General features: G+C 64.8%; 1 protein-coding gene across 2 annotated transcripts; it reads left to right on the forward strand.

The window, feature by feature from the left end:
• The first annotated feature begins 576 nt into the window (after window positions 1–576).
• On the forward strand, window positions 577–13,604 carry LAD1 (ladinin 1). 2 transcript variants are annotated; one of them, XM_069545087.1, is made up of 10 exons: window positions 577–1,105; window positions 8,450–8,563; window positions 9,550–10,240; window positions 10,743–10,853; window positions 11,149–11,192; window positions 12,075–12,147; window positions 12,232–12,369; window positions 12,606–12,692; window positions 12,902–12,982; window positions 13,154–13,604. In XM_069545087.1, the coding sequence occupies exons 1-10, from the start codon at window positions 1,068–1,070 to the stop codon at window positions 13,157–13,159; spliced, it is 1,383 nt and encodes a 460-aa protein (XP_069401188.1). In that variant the 5' UTR covers window positions 577–1,067; the 3' UTR covers window positions 13,160–13,604. The 2 variants fall into 2 exon arrangements, with proteins under 2 accessions (XP_069401188.1, XP_069401187.1); XM_069545086.1 differs by having other exon boundaries at window positions 585–1,105; window positions 12,902–13,033.
• Window positions 13,605–15,869: the final 2,265 nt, after the last annotated feature.

Below are 15,869 nucleotides of genomic sequence, written 5' to 3' on the forward strand. Positions count from 1 at the left end.
ACTCCCTGGAGGAGGGGGTGTTTGGGGAAGGGGCTGCCTTGTGTGCCCAGGCCTTTTGCTCAGCAGCAGGCTAGCCCTTCACTGGGGATCTCAGAGCTGGGAGGCACTGTAGAGACCACTAGCTCTGGACCAGCGCCCCAAGGGGGCCAGGCTGGCCAGCGAGACCCAGCAGGACGTGTCATTTCCGGCCCTCCCGCACCTGTCTTCTCCTAATGGTGTCGGGGGTTGCACCGCCTTCCTCTGGGAGCGGCAACAGCTCTGGTGCGCAGGGAAGAGGAGATTCCTCTGCTTAGGCACTGATCCTCCCTGGTCCCCTGAGGTCCTGCTGGATGGGAGGCATGCGCAGCGGACATGCACCTAAAGGGAGCCAGGTGGTACCTCACTCGCTCCAGAGCTCCCGCGCTACTTTCCTGCTCGCTGTTCCCCGGGGGGAAGACGGCCGGGTTCAACCCCCTGCCCCGCCAGCCCGAAGCCTTGGCTTCCCCGGAGCCCTGAGCGCTGCGTGTGCAGAAGGGATCCCGGCTCTTCTTTCTGGAGAGGAGGGCTTTGCACGGGGCGTGCCCGCAGTTTTCCGCGCCCCGCGCGCTCCTGGGGAGAGCTCTTGCTCCGGACCCAAGACGCTCGCTTCCCAGCTGGGTTTCGCGTGGTCGAGCCGGTCGGCGGGCGGAGAGCGGGCTTGACCCGGGGCACCCTACTCCCGGTCGGGCACCCGCGGGAGGGGGCGGCCCGGCGGGCTGGTTCGACAGGTTCCGAGCAGGAAGTCTCGGTCCCCACCCTGGGCGGCCGCCCCGCCCCGCGCGGCCTTGGGCCCCTGTCCGCCCGTCCATCCGTCCGTCTGTCCCTCGGTGTGGCGACCGGTCTAGGGCGCAGGACCGGGAGGCCGGGGTGGGGACCGGGGAGGCTCGGTCCGCGACGCCCCCAGCCGCAGGCCAATCCGAGGCGGCAGGCGGTGCGGCTGCGCGGCGGCGCGGGCGCGGCCCGGGATAAGAGGCCAGGTGAGCCTACCTGCGCCGCGGGCGGGGCGCGGGGCGGCGCGGAGTGGACGGGACGCGCGGCGGTCTGGCGGCATGTCGGTCAGCAGGAAGAGCTGGGCCGCTCTGTCCAGGTGAGCCGGGGTCCTGACTGCTCCGGGGGCCACAGGGTCGGGGCCACGCCGCCCAGCCCCCGGGGTTCCGGCCCTCCTTCCTCCTTGGGGACGCAGGCCCGAGCAGGCTGCCTGCGGAGGGCTGTCCAGCCCAGAGAGGCCGCTCTGGGGGCTGGGGAGGCGTTCAGGAGGTAAATGGCCAAGTCTCAGCTTCTGAGCCGCCCCTGACTGTCTGTCTTTCTCTGGAGAGTCTGAGAGACCCCTCCCGGGAGAAGGCGGCCACACTGCCTCGCAGGGTCAGTGAGTAGGCTGAGTGGGCAGGTGCCCTCCCAGGGATGAGGCTCAGGCTCTGGGCGCAGCGTTTCGGGGTGCTGTAGGGGCTGGGAAACCTCATGCTTGGCGCTCTCCCTCTCTGCGCTTCAGTCTTCACTCACGAGCGGGGCTTTCAAAGGGTCCAGGGACTGGGTGTCTCATCCTTGTCTGCTGGACATCTAGTCAGGGTCAGAGAAGCCTGGGGGGGTGGGTGTCCAGGAGGCAGCACCCTCATGCGATTGATGACCCCTGAACTCCTCTTGGGGTCCCCCCAAGAGCATCTCCTGACCCCCCCACGCCATCCCCAGAAGACTGAGGCCCATATAGTGGACGGGCAGGAGCTGGGTCCCTACTCCCTGACCCAACGGCTCTTGCTGGTAGAAATTGGCCCCAGGCGGGCTTTTGGGTGGTGAGGCCAGGCTGCCTCTGCAGGTGTGGGCAGCCCCTCCCATCAGGACCTTGACCCTCCCCTCCCTCCAGCTGCCAAGGGCCCCAAGCTCCAGGGACCCCCCCATGGCAGCACTGCCCCCCCAGGGCTGGGGTCCCCCTGGACTCTGTCCTCGCTGCTCCGCAGCAGAGGCCTGTGGGGTCTGGAGAGGGGAGGACACACCCCAAGAAAGGAGGTGCTTGGTGCTCTGGACGGGGGCCCAGCGTCTCAGAGGCCAGTCACACCCAGGGAGGGTCTGTGCAGAGGGTGGGGCTGGCAGTCAAGGTCTTGGACTCTGCGTGTGGGTCTGATGCGGGAGTGTCTGTGTTTCCAGGCAGGGCCTGTCTGTGTTCGTGTGTGCGTATGCACACGCACGTGTGGGCCTTGCGTAGTGCGGAGAAGTCGGGGTGGGTGGGAGGTTCTGACATTGCCGTTTGGGCCTTGGGCGTTTGCGTCCGCTCAGATGTCCACTGAGGATGGCGGTGCAGGGTCTGTTCTTCGCTGGCTCTCTGCTCAGAGGCCCCAGGCTCCTGTGGCTGCAGGGTGGGCTCAAGTGCCCTGGGGAAGCTGCCCTGCCTCCCCAGTGCCCTGGGCAGCCGCAGCTTGCCCAGGAGGCAGCTGGAGCTGGGACCCTCCGCCCCACTCCCGAGAACAAGCCCCAGCTGGCAGAGGGAAGGGCTGTGAGTCACCGTCAACCGAGCTCCCAAGGCGAGGGTGGGGGGTGCTGAGGAGGGGGCGAGGAGCGTGGCTCCAGGCAGGGCCCAGGTGGGCAGCGGAGGGACAGCGGGCCCCCCATCCTTGGCGCCAGGTTGAAATACAGACACCCAGCCCTGTAGGGGCGCCTGGCGCCCTGCCCTCTCCTCCCCATGAGGCGGGGCGGGCCTGTCTGCGGGGGGTGAGGGTGGGTCAGGTGCCCAGGACAGAGCGGCGGGGGGTTAATCATTTCCCCGCCTGGCCTCCCGCAGCCCTGCCACCTCCCAAGCTGCCTGGTTCTCCCTGGCACCTCTCCCTAGACCGTCAGGGCTGGAGGGGGTCTCACCGACCACTGACAGTGGCCCCTCGCCTGGGGAGTCTGGCTCCCCTCGGGCAGCACACTGGCCCCGGGTCACCGGGCCTGGTGCCAGGCCTGCACCTGCTCTTCCCCTCTCAAGGTCTGCACGTCCTGCCCTTTGAGCCTGGGCCTCCACGGAACGCCCTGGGGCAGCTCTGTGTCCTCCCCTGCTAACCCTCCCCAGGCAGCTGAGCCCTGACCTGTCACACAGCAAACTTCTGTGCGCGATTCCTTTAGGAAGGAAGGGCTCTGCTGGTCAACCTGCCCGCAGGGACACCCCTGCCCTCAGCTGCTGACCATGGGCAGGGCGGACTCAGGAAGAAGGGTCTGGGGGAGGGAGCTGAACTGGCTCTCCCCAGGACAGCGAGCAGGGAGTTTCCCGAACCACAGAAGGGAACAGGAGATCCCTTCCTCTAAGGATGGAGCGTGGGGGCTGGCAGGCCTGGGTGGGGGGAGGTGCAGGGGCAGCTGCTGGGGCTTCAGCTGGTGGCCGTGGCTGGGACCCCCTGGGTGTCAGCGTGCATGGACCCTGGCGCTCTAGACAAGCTGTTGGCCGCTGGGTCTCCCCAAACCTGCTTCCCCAGGCTGCACCGGAGCTCAGGCGGGGCTGGGGAGTCCCACCCCTTCCGGCCCCTCCCAGGCACCCCACTCCCTCTTGACTGCTCAGCTCCTGGGCTCCTGAGAAGGTGGAGCCTCCCTGGGCATCCTTCCTGGCACTGGGCCTGTGGTTAACAGGCTGCCCTGGCTGGGAACCTCGGCTCCTTCTTTTACTGGCCATCCTGCCTTGAGTACCTTGTTAATCCAGTGAGCCTTGGAAGCCTCATCTGCAGAATGGAGGTGCCCGCCCCGCATTCCTCAAGGCTGTGGGGGCCTCTCGTCAGTGGCGCCTGTGAGCACCCGGTGCTGTCTAGGCACATGTCAGAGCCCTCACTGCTTCCTTTGTTCATTGGTTTTCTGGTCACTGTGCTCACCGGACACGTGTGTGTCTGAGCGCTGAGCACCGAGCTGGGCCCTTTGTTCAGTCCCTCAGTCACGTTCCCGCGACCCCATGACCGCGGCAGGCCAGGCCTCCCTGTCCTTCACCAACTCCCGGAGCTCACTCAGACTCATGTCCATCAAGTCGGTGATACCATCCAGCCATCTCATCCTCTGTCGTTCCCTTCTCCTCCCGCCTTCAATCTTTCCCAGCATCAGGATATTTTTCAGTAAGTTGGCTCTTCCCATCAGGTGGCCAAAGGATTGGAGCTTCAGCTTCAACATTGGTCCTTCCAATGAATATTCAGGGTTGATTCCCTTCAGGATGGACTGGTTTGATTTCCTTGCTGTCCAAGAGACACTCAAGAGTCTTCTCCAGCACCATAATTCAAAGGCATCAATTTTTTGATGCTCAGCCTTCTTTATGGTCCAACTCTCACATCCATATATGACTACTGGAAAAATTGTAACTTTGACTATATGGACCTTTGTTGGCAAAGTGATGTCTTTGTTTTTCAGTGCACTATCTAGGTTTGTTATAGCTTTCCTTCCAAGGAGCAAGCGTCTTTCATTTTCACGGCTGCAGTCACTGTCCACAGTGATTTTGGAGCCCAAGAAAATAAAAGCTGTTGCTCCTTCCACCTTTTCCCCATCTACTTGCCATGAAGTGATGGGACTGGGTGCTGTGATCTTTTAAGCCAGCTTTTTCACTCTCCTCTTTCATCCTCATCAAGAGGCTCTTCAGTTCCTCTTCACTTTCTGCCATAAGGGTGGTGTCATCTGCATATCTGAGGTTGTTGATGTTTCTCCCGGCAATCTTGATTCCAGCCTGGGATTCATTCAGCTGCATTTTGCATGATGTACTCTGCATAGAAGTTATAGACATAAGTTATTAGAGTCTGCATATAAGTTATAAGGGTGATAATATACAGCCTTTTTATACTCCTTTCCCAGTTTTGAACCAGTCCATTGTTCCATGTCCGGTTCTAACTGTTGCTTCCTGGCCTGCACCCAGGCTTCTCAGGAGGCAGGTAACGTGGTCTGGTATTCTCATCTCTTGAAGAGTTTTCCACAGCTTGTTGTGATCCACACAGTCAAAGGCTTTAGCGTAGTCAGTGAAGCAGAAGTAGGTGTTTTTCTGGAATTCCCTTTCTTTCTCTATGATCCAGCAGATGTTGGTAATATGATCTCTGGCTCCTCTGCCTTTCCTAAACCCAGTTTCACAATCTGGAAGTTCACAGTTCACATCCAGTTGAAGCCTAACTTGAAGGATTTTGAGCATAACCTTAGCAGCATGTGGAATGAATGCAGTTGTCCAGAAGTTGGAACATTCTTTGGCACTGCCCTCGGCCTTTGGGGCTTCGTATATTCATTCCTGGGGCTTTACCCGGCCCCCTGGGAGCCTGACCTCCACCCCTCCTGTCCTTCTCTCTCTTTCCTTCTCTTAAGAGGGGTAGCTCTTTGTTTGGTGGAGACAACGTTTCTCTTGGGCTGGGGGGGGGTGTGTGGTTGGGGGGGTGGCCACATCACTGAGGTGAGCAGTGGGGTCTTGGTGTATAGCTGGGGGTCACTTCAGGTCACCTGGGCTTACACCCTCTAGGCAAGGAGCTGCCTGGGGTGAGTCACTTCCCTGAGACTAGGCTCTGACAGATCACAGGCTGTCTGACCCAGGTTCCACCAACAAACCAGCAGTTCCCCTGAGGGCTGAGCAGCCTGCGTGGGAACAGGCTTGCTCAGGCCCAAGGAATCCTGGGCGTTCCATCCCTATCTGGCCACAGGTGTGCTGGGGAGTCCCATCTCTGTGGGCCAGTCTCCCTGCGGGGGGTGGTCTCTCATCTCTGCATTGCATGGCTGACCCCAAACTGTGGACTCCAGGGAGGGTCCACAGGGGGAGGGCTGACTGTGTGGACCCAGGGGAAGGCACGTGCAGGGGACCTTTCTCACTTGGACGAGGGCATTGGGGCCTGGTTGGAGGGGCCGTGGGTTCCCGTGGAGTGAGTGATGGCAGAGGCCTGGGGTGGTTCGGTTTCCACCCCGTGATCAAGGCCGTTGAGCCTGGGCTGGAGCCCTTCCCACCCACTCGGGGGGGAGTCGAGCCCTGGCAGGCAGGGGCGCTGAGGTCTGTACTGCCAGTGCCCTGACGGCCAGGTGTGGGCAGGTACCAGTGCGGGGCCTAGGGTTTGCTGCCCCGCTGTGCTCCCGTGTGCCAGGCAGAGGTCTGGTGACCTGTGAGGAGGAGCCCTGCCCCCTTCCTGGCCCCACGCTTGGCGGCATGTGTGGTCTAGGCTCTGTGGTGAATACGCCCTGTCCCATGGCCTTTTCTCTCCCCATGGGACAAGCTATCCACACTTTGTTTGCAAATCTCTGATACCGCTTCTTGTTAACCCTTCTCAGATGCTGCGTGTCACCAGCTCCTCCTTCTGGAGCCCCCTGGTTGTCTCTTGTCCAGTCGGGCTCTTTTTAAGGATCTGGGAGCGTCTTTGCCCAGCACTGTCCCGGTGGGCCCCTTCCTGTGGCCCACCAGACTGGCTCCTCCCTCCTCCATCGAGTGAGTGTCTCCTCACCCTTCACGTCCTCCCGCCCCTCCACCACCACGGCTGCAGACATCTCACTGAACCCCTCCCTCCCTGATGGCCCCTAGCCTTCTAAAAGCACCACCAGGAGCTGCTCAAGCCCATTTTCCTTCATTTTTCTCGTTTCCTCGCTGGCCGCCCATCCAGCCCCCCAGCAAACCCAGTGGACTCTGCCTTCAGATTGTGTCCCGAATCCATCACTTAGGTCTCCTAGTGGCTCTCCACACAGGGAGTGAGCCCGCGTCTCCCTCGGTCCCCAAGTGCCCGTCCTGGCGCCCCTTTTGCTGAGCCCAGCGCCCCCCCACCACAGCCACACACCCCAGCCAGGCCTGGGCTTGCGCTCTGCCAGCACACCCGGCTCCTCAGGGCTCTGTCCCCTCTGGCGCTGCCACCCCTTGTCCTTGGTCCCTCCTGTCCTTTTGCTCACGAGCGGGGGAGCCCTAGAACCCGCTTGTGTGTGGAACCTGCTCAAAAAGCGTGAGCTTCCTAAACACCAGGTCAGCGAACACGACGCTGGGCCTGAACGAAGAAATCAGGGTGGTGGTGTGGCTCCTGCCCCTTTCAGGGAGGAGGACTGGGGGGGTGCAGGGAAGTGACCCCCGCTTAGGTGGAGGGATCAAGCAGGCTGTCTGACCTGGCCCTGCAGAAGTCTCCCCAGGGGCCGGGGGCTCTTTCCTTTAGGAAGCTTCTTAGATAGGTTTTATGTCATTCAGTTGATAAAATTTGTGGGTTTCCCCTGGAAACGTGCCTGCTCCTCCCGTGATACTTCTTCCGTGGTTGCATGTGAGGCTCTGTAGAGGCAGGCGAGGCCGCGGTAGGAACAGGGCAGCGGAGAGGCTGGGGAACAGGTTTAGGCGCTGACCAGGCGGGGGCCTTACCGCCCTGCAGTGATGCTGGGAGGCGAGAGGGTGGCCTTCCCAGACAGTGCTGGACGGTACCCCGGCCCACACGGCCCCTCAGGAAGCTCCACCTCTTTCCCCCGCGGGCCCCGCCTCTCTCCCCGCGGGCCCCGCCTCTCTCCCCGCGGGCCCCGCCTCTCTCCCCGCGGGCCCCGCCTCTCTCCCCGCGGGCCCCGCCTCCCTCCCCGGGGGCCCCGCCTCCCTCCCCGGGGGCCCCGCCTCCCTCCCCGGGGGCCCCGCCCCTGGCCTCGAGGCCATCCTGTCCCCCTGCTGAAGTCCAGCCCTTTCCCTCCTGGGGCAGAGCGGGGCTCACTTCCCTCTCTTGGTGTTTGGCGGGTGGGTCTGTGACCCCACAGTTCCCAGTGACAGGCTGGCCCAGCTCAGTTCCTCAGAGATTCTTTGTTCTTTGGCTAGAATCGGGGTGGGGGGCTGGGGGGAAGGTAGGTGCTTGGGCAGGTGGGTGAGGATGACTGGTGGGAGGCTGGGGCAGGGCGCTGTAGGGACATGGGGCTGGAGGCGGGATGGTGGAAGGCAGGGTCGGGGCATGGCTATGAGGGGGCCTGGCTCAGAGAGGGCCTGTGAGTGACTGTGGCTGGGAGAATGACCAGGGGCCAAAGGCAGGCTGCGCCCCTCGCTCCTGCCCACGGGAGGGCTGGGAAGGCTGGTTTTCGGGGGTGAAGGAGGCTGACGGAGCGCCTAGGTGGTGAGGGAAGTGATGCTGGGTTCCCCTTTGGGGATCGCTGGTTCATCTGGGATCTCTGTCTGGGGGTCTGGGATGTCCTGGGGGAGCTGGGGAGCTGGGATGTTTCTCAGTAACTGTTCGTCTAAGAGCCTCAGATCAAAGCCGGGCTCTGCCAGGTTCACCTGCCCCCTTCGGGCCGAGCAGTGACCACCCTGCCACGCCCCTGGGAGCCCAGGCGGGTGGCCCCCCATTCCAGTGGGGGCGCAGGGGTGCCCATGCGGGTGGACCCCCATTGCAGTGGTGATGCGGGACACCCAGGCGAGTAGACCCCAGTTCCAGTGGGCGTGCAGGGTGAAGTCCGGCCCGGCGGCCCCTCCCCACGATGCTGGCCAGCGGGATGCTCTGGGCATCACCCTGAGGCTGCGCTGACCCCCTGTCCCCCACAGCCTGACCCGGCAGTGGACCCTGGAGGATGAGGAGGAACAGGAGCGAGAACGCCGGCGGCGACACCGGAACCTGAGTTTTGCCGCGGACGACGAGGACCCGCCGGCCCCCGAGAGGTGTGGGTGGGAGGCGGGACCCCAGTGAGATGGACCAGCCGCCCCTGCCTGGGGAGCGGGCTGGCCTTCTGCAGGCCCCACCCTGGTGGGCAGCAGCCGCGGGACGGCAGTCAGGACCAGTGTGGATGAGCTGGGCGGCTCTTGCTGGGCGTTTTATCAGCACAGCTCATCCTTCCACGCTCCTGAGAGGGTGCTAACCCTCCTCACGGATGGGCAGCAGTCAGCGAGTGTATAGCTCGAGCACCGGGGGCAGGGCCTGGGGGTCGTCGGGCCCTGGGCTGACCATGCCCCTTTAGCCCAGACCCCTCCCGCTAGTGGACTCCCAAGGTCTCTGATGGGAAGGAGGCGCTGCTGGTCTGACCAGCCCCGAGGCTGAGCGCCGTGACAGGCCTGTCCGCGGGGACGGGGCCCACTTGGGGGACGTGTCTCCTCTTGCCTCGAAGAAAGCCCAGTTTGCAGATCTGGCAGTGGGCTCAGCCAGCAAGTGAACTCACCCGAGCCATGGGCGGGCGGGTGGAGGCCCAGGAGGGGCCCCTCTGCTGCAGGCCAGGTTTGGGGCGGTCTCACGTGGTGTTCCCTGGAGAGGGGGCCGTGGGGTGTGCGGCCTGCGTTGCCCCCACGTGGGCGCAGAGGCCTGGGTGCCACTCCTGGTCCCCTGCCCTGCGCCGTGTGACTCGGGCCAGCTCCCTGCCCGTCTCTGCTCCTCATCTGTAAGCGGCAGGGCCTGACACAGGAGAGGTGTTTGTTGAACATGGAGTGGTTGCACCTTTCAGGCGTTTATAATTTTTTTTAAAGCCTCTTGCGCTTTGTTCAGATGATACCTCAGAAGCCTGATGCGTAAAGCAGATGAAAGCAATCCTGATTTAAGGGACAGTCGTTCAAGGGGTTGGGAGGGCACCAGGCACCCTGAGGTGTCCCCCTGGGTCGGGTGCTCACGGGGTCTTTCCAGCCTCTGACTGTCTCCCGCCATCTCCCTTCCGACTCAGACTGCTGAGCGTGGAGGAAGCAGAGGGGCCCCAGCCACCAGCCCCAGACCCCAGAGATGAGGAGGATGTCCGGGCCGTCCTGAGGACGCGGCAGGAACGGAGGCAGAGGCGCCGGGAGGCCCCCCTCTCTGAGCCGCGGGAGGCCCCCGTCTCGGAGCCGCGGGAGGCCAGGCATCCACCCCCGGCCCCCGAGGAGCGGGTGCAGTCGCCTTCTGGCCGGAGACTGAGCCCGCAGCGCGGCTCCACGGATGAAGGGGGCCTGGCAGGCAGGGCGCCTGCAGGCTCCGAGAAGCCGTCTGCTGCAGGGAAGACACTTCAGCCGGAAGTGAGCCTGGATCCTGAGACCCCCAGCCCCAGTAAATGCTCTGTGTCCCAGAAGATTGCTGTGCTGGATGAGAGAGCCTTCTCAGGAAGGAGGGTGGTTCCAGACAAAGCCAGTGTCTCGGAGAAGAGACTGGTGTCTGAGAAAGCCACTGTCTTCGAGAAGACGCTGGCCCCCGAGACGCAGCTGGCCCCAGGCAGGGCCATGGCCCCAGCGCAGCCCCAGGCCCGGGAGCACCCAGCCTCAGTGGAGCGCCCGCCCAGCCCCAGGGGGCAGCGGGGTGCTGGGGGCGCTGGGCCTGAGAAGGAGCCTGAGTCCTCGGCGGGGCCTCTGCCCCGGGTTGGCAGCCTCCCGCCTGTCACTCTGCAGGTACGCGATGCCCCCTGCCTCCCTGTCCTCCCAGCATCCCTGGCGGCCTCCCCATCTCCTGTCCTCCCGGCATCCCTGCTGGCCTCCCCGTCTCCTGTCCTCCCGGCATCCCTGCTGGCCTCCCCATCTCCTGTCCTCCCGGCATCTCTGGCTGCTTCTCTGTTTTCTGTCCTCCTCCCTCCAGGCCAGCCCCAGCTGTGTCTCCTCTCCCCGCCTGTTCCGCCACCCGCAGGACAGGGGACTGAGCTGCAGTCTCACCTGGCACCCTCATCCTAGACCTAGACTCCAGGGAAGCCTCAGATACTTCCAGAAGCCCCCTGCCCCCGGAAGCACTGTCCGCTGGCCTGGCCCTGGGCCTGTGGCTGCACCCCCGCAGCCGAGGCAGTGGGCGGGAGCAGAGGACTGGCCTACTGCCCCTGCCCCGCAGCTGCTGGGTGAGCCGGGCCCGCGGGGGCTCTGGGCTGCCTGTCCTCCAGCGTGACTCATCCCCTGCTCTGTCCAGGTGAGGACCCGCAGCATGGAGGCTGAGGCAGAGCCCCCCTCGCCGACACCGGCCTCGCCCACCTTCAGCAGCGCCCTGCAGCGCTCCAGCCCCCGCACCATCTCCTTCAGGGTAAGCCTGGCTGCCATGGGCCCCTCCATGCAGGGCTCGGGGCAGTGGGGAGGCAGGCAGGAGGCGCCCCGAGAAGATCTGGGGGCATCAAGGGAGGTCTGTTGACCTGGCTTGATAGGAGGGGCCATGCCCCAGGCCCGAGGCGGGCCTCCATGGGGGTGTGGCTGGGGTCTGTGCAGAGGGGGGTTGGGTGGGGAGACCCCAGGGCGGGCTGCGTTCTGAGAGCTGAGTCCTCTCTTGTGGAGGCCGTGGCTGCCATGGACCCCACTCACTGGCCCCTTCCTTTTCTTTCCAGATGAGCCCCCGGAGAGACAGCTCAGAGGTGGCCTTAACCCGCAGGTCAGGGCCTAGGGGCCCTGGGGCTCGTCTGCCGTGGGGCTGAGGCCCGAGGTGCAGCAAGGGGAGGGTCTGGCTGCCTGGAGGGGGCGGGCGGGAGGGGACGTCCTGAGCCACTGGGTGCCCGGGGCGGGGAGTGGGTGCACCAGGGTTGTTTGAGTCAAGCACTGGGGATTCATGCACGCAGGCTGCACCATCTGCCCCGAGACTGTCTCTGAGGCCAGCGGTTCTGGGCAAGGCCGGGGGGCATGGGGCACACAGTGGATGAGGGGGTCGCTGCCCTTGCATCAGAGTGAGACGTGCAGGAACCATGGGGCATGGAGGTTCTGAGGGTTCCGGAGCCCCTTGCAGTCAGGGGAGCTCAGCCTGCGAGAGTGGGGTGAGGGCACAGGGTGGCAGGCGTCAGGGGGCGTGAGGTGGGGAGAGCTCTGCAGGCAGCTCTGGACAGAGGGTTGGTGAAAGGAGGGGCTTGGAGCGGAGTCCACAAGGAGGTCAGCTGGCCAGCGCAGCAGCATGGTGTGCAGGGTGGGGGCGCCAGGGTCAGGAGGGCATCAGACCCAGGTCATGAGCCTTTCACACTGCCTGTGCCTGAGGGCAGGATGGGGTTGATCTGGGATGGGGGGCCTGGGGGCTGGGGGGGTGGAAGGTGGAGAGAGGGGAGCAGCTTCTGAGGCGGGACTGACTCCACGGGGCAGGGACAGCAGCTGTTTCTGGCCTGGGGTGTCCTGTCGAATGGACTGTGTCTCGGGAGGACAAGGAGTGCCCACAGTCTGTATACGGAGGCCGCATTCTCTTTGCCTGAGTGAGGTGGGGTACAGGGGCAGGCCTGGTGTCCCGTGGGCAGGCAGGGCCTCACCGACTTTGTCTTGCCCTGTCTTCCTGCAGCGCCAGCGTGAGGATCCCGGCTAGCTCAGTCAAATTAGGCCCGAAGCTGGAGCGATACCACTCAGCCATACAGGTGAGCGGGCCGGGCCCTGGAGTGTGCTGGGCATGCCAGGGCCCTCACACTCTAGGGTCAGCGGCCTGTGCTTTCTGCCCCCAGAGATCAGGGTCTGTCAAGAGTTCAAGCCCATCCCGCACCGAGTTCCTCGTGGCTCCTGTGGATGTCGCCAGCAAGCGCCACCTCTTCGAGAAAGAGCTGGTGGGCCAGAGCCGAGAGGGCCCAGCCTCCAGCCGCAAGGTGAGTGGCTCTGGCCCACCAGGCGTCTGCAGGCCACTGAGCCTGGGGTCTGCAGAGCTGGAGCCTGGGGACTGCGGGACAGCTCCATGCTTTCCCGGCCATGTCTGTTGCTGAGCCCCCAGCCTAGCTGTGCACACAGCTCCAGGGGAGGGTCCTGTGGCCTGGCTGTGTGGATGTGGTGAGGGGGACCCTCTGGAGATGCCAGCCCGGCCGCAAGGTAGGAGCTCTCTTCTCAGGAGAACTTGCAGCTCTCAGGGGTGGTGACGTCACGGCTCAACCTGTGGATCAGCAGGACCCAGGAGTCAACACAGCAGGGCCCGCAGGTACCGCGCATGCCCCTCTGCCCCCGGTCTCCCTTCAGGCCTCTTGTAGCGGGATGACCTGTCAGGGGAGGGACAGCCCCGAGCACGGTGGAGATGCTCTGCACGCGGGATGGCTGTGGGGAAGCCTACCAGTCAGAGGGCGGAAGGAGGAAGGGGTGGGCCAGGGGGCTCCGTGGCAGCCTGAGCCTGGTCTCTGTCCTGATGCCCAGAACCAGGAGACGCAGAGAGAGTCGGCAGCTGGCAGGAGGCCCCAGTGGAGGAAGAAGCCAGAGCCCCCGCTGGGTGCTGAGGTGTGTGGCGGCCCAGGGGCTGGGGCGGCTGTCCCTGGAGAACGCGGGCCGGTAGGTGCCCACACCTCCACCGCAGGCCTTGGCTCTGCCCAGCATGGGGGCACTGGGCAAAGGGAGTGTCCCTGCCCCACCCCGGGAACCCCCTTGTCCTGACTGCTTTCGGTCCCGCAGGTGTGAGAAGCCAGCCTCAGGCCAGCAGCTGTGCCGGCCGCCTCTCCCGCCCGCTTTCTGCCTTGGACCCGGGAGGACGCTGGCTGGCATCTTCCCCACAGCCCTGTGGGCGCAGGCGTGCCCCACGCCTTGTCTGGCTGTGGGCACTGCGCGTCTGCACAGCCTCGCCACCCTGTCCACGTGGACTCCTGCTCTTCCTCCTCCTCCGGGGCCGTCGGGCCGCACCGGTGTCTCCGTGCGCCTCTCCCAGGCGCCCCCGCCGTGCTTGCACTGCCTGCCGGGCTGGAGGAGCCGCGCTGACCCCTCCCGGGCCCTGCCTCGCTCCCCTCACGCCCCACCTGCTGCCCTGGCCAAGCCGCCCTGTGCGCCCTCCCCACTCTCAGGAAAGGGCTGATGAACTCATTCACTCTCAGCTGTGACCCATGGTGCCTAAAAATCATTCTTTCTGGAAGCTTTGCTTTTCAGTGGAGACTAAATGGCACGGGGAGGGTGTTTGGGCTGTGGGGGCCCGAGGGGGGCAGGCAGTCACGTGCCAGCAGCCTCTGTGGCCACAGCCCAGCACACCTGCCCCCAAACCCGGCTCTCCGCTCCCCTGCCCTCCTGAGCCAGGGTGGACGCTGGGCTGCGCGTAGAGCAAGCAGCCGGAGCCAGCCTGGTGCCGTCAGCCCCGCGCGCTGTGTGCGGCTGAGGGGGTGTGTGTGGGGCGTACGTGTGTGTGCGCACAAGTGTGTGTGTGGCTGAGGGGGTGTGTGTATGTGCGCACAAGTCCGTGTGTGGCCCACACCTCTCCCCATCACTAGACTACATTAGAACCCTGCTCTTAGGTGTCTGCTTGGGTTTCTCTGGAGTCAGTGACACCGCACACCCCCTTTGCCCCAGCCTCCCTGTGGGCCTGGTCCTGAGGGTGGCTCCCGTCCCGCTTCCTGGGGCCAGGGACGGAAGGGCCTCGGGGCCCCACCTGTGAACCCAGACTGGCCCGCCTCCAGCAGGGGGTCTCGCGTGGCCAGCCCCGTGCCCGCCCAGAGCTGGGGGCAGCGGGACCCGGAGGCCCTGGCCAGCCACCCCCACCCACCACCACACGTGCAACCCCAGAGTTCCTGGACGGAGCCAGGAGGGCTGGGCTGGGCACCCCCAGAGAGGCAGGCCCTGCCCTACGCTGTCCCACCAGGAGCTCGGTCAGCAAGCCACCGAGAGGTGCTGAGCGCTCTCGTGCTACACTCGGGAAGGTCCTGGCGGGTGGCTTTGCCCAGCACAGCAGAGCCCTCCCTCCAGCATGGGGGTCCAAGAGGGGCCCGAGGGGTCTCGGCCCACTGGGCCCTAGGGTCTGGGCGTCTGGCACTGCTGTCCCGGGGGAGCCCTTGGTGCCCTTCGGGGCTGCCTGGGCGGCACCCCGCCACCCTCCCCCTTGCACTCCCTCCTCTACGCACGGAGGCCCTGCACTCACCCTTCTGCGGGAGACGTGTGCCCAGGGCGGCCTCAGGGTGCCATGTGAGGACAGCATGCAGCCTGGGCGCCCGCCTGGCCGGCTGCGGAGGGGGCGCCCCGCTCCCGGTGGGGGCAGCACAGGCTCTCCCGCCCGGGGCCTCCTGCGGTCCTCAGGGCTGCGGGCACCGTCTCTGCGTCCTCGTGCCTCTCTGTAAGCTCGGGGAGGTGACTTCACCTCGTGTGCAAGGGCAGGGCGTCCGGGGCAGGCCAGCTGTGGCGGCTGCAGTGACGGCTGCCCGCGTGCCGGGTCAGTCCATCCTGCCTGAGGACGGCCCCTGGAGGCCACACACAGTCAGGCCACAGATGCCTGGAACCTGCCAGGCTTTTCCTGTGGGGCCTCGGGTGCCAGAGCCCCCTCCCAGGAATCCACGCAAGCAAATTCTGTCCCATTCGAAGGACTTTTGAGCTTACAAGGCACCCACTGAAGTAGCTTGAGTTAAGGGAAGCTGTAGGAAAGCGGTTCTTAAATTGCAGGAGATTTCGGGCCAGGACACAAAGCCCGGCTGGGCCCCAGGGCCCAGACCAGGAGAGCGGGTGGCGGCCTGGCTGCTCACTGTCCCCCGGTGCCGGCTGCTGGCTCCTGGCTTCAGCCGGTCCCACCCTGGATCTACCGGTGCGGGAAGGGCCACTGAGCCTGGAGGGGATGGCTCAGGCCACTGGGCTCAGAGGACCCCGGGGACCGTGGAGGGACAGCCTCAGCTGAGATGGGGCCAAGTCGATAGCAGAGCGGCTGAGGAGCGCGTGACGGACAGGGCCTGGGGCTCCCCAGGCAGCGAAGTTGGGGGCGGGGGCGGGACGTGGGTCAGGAGAGGAGGGAAGCAGGCAGAAGCCGTCCTTGCCCACGGAGAGGAGTGTTCGTCACCCACAGGCAGCCCTTGGCAGGGCCGGGGCTCAGGACCCAGGAGTCGGGCAGGACGGGGCCCCTGAGAATTCAAGAGAGCAGGCCTCCCAGGTCTGCTTCCTCTTCTTTGTTGTGTCCTGAGCCCTTCCATGACCCAGGTGCTGTGCTGGAGGCCGCAGGCACAGGCGTGCAAGCAAATGCGAGGCCCCTGGGTGCTGGCAGCGTGGACACTGTAATCTAGTGGGTTTAGCAGGTCGTAATATTAAAGCCATTGTGGCGTGAACTTCAACCATCTTCCCTGCCCCTTGACTCAACCAGCTGCCTCTTTGAAGAGAACCCTCTCTCTTGGCTGGGAGTTCGACCTTGAATCTGACCCCCTGTAGTGGGTCT

This window comes from Ovis canadensis, chromosome 12 (assembly GCF_042477335.2).
Source record: "Ovis canadensis isolate MfBH-ARS-UI-01 breed Bighorn chromosome 12, ARS-UI_OviCan_v2, whole genome shotgun sequence".
NCBI classification, from domain to species: Eukaryota; Metazoa; Chordata; class Mammalia; order Artiodactyla; family Bovidae; genus Ovis; species Ovis canadensis.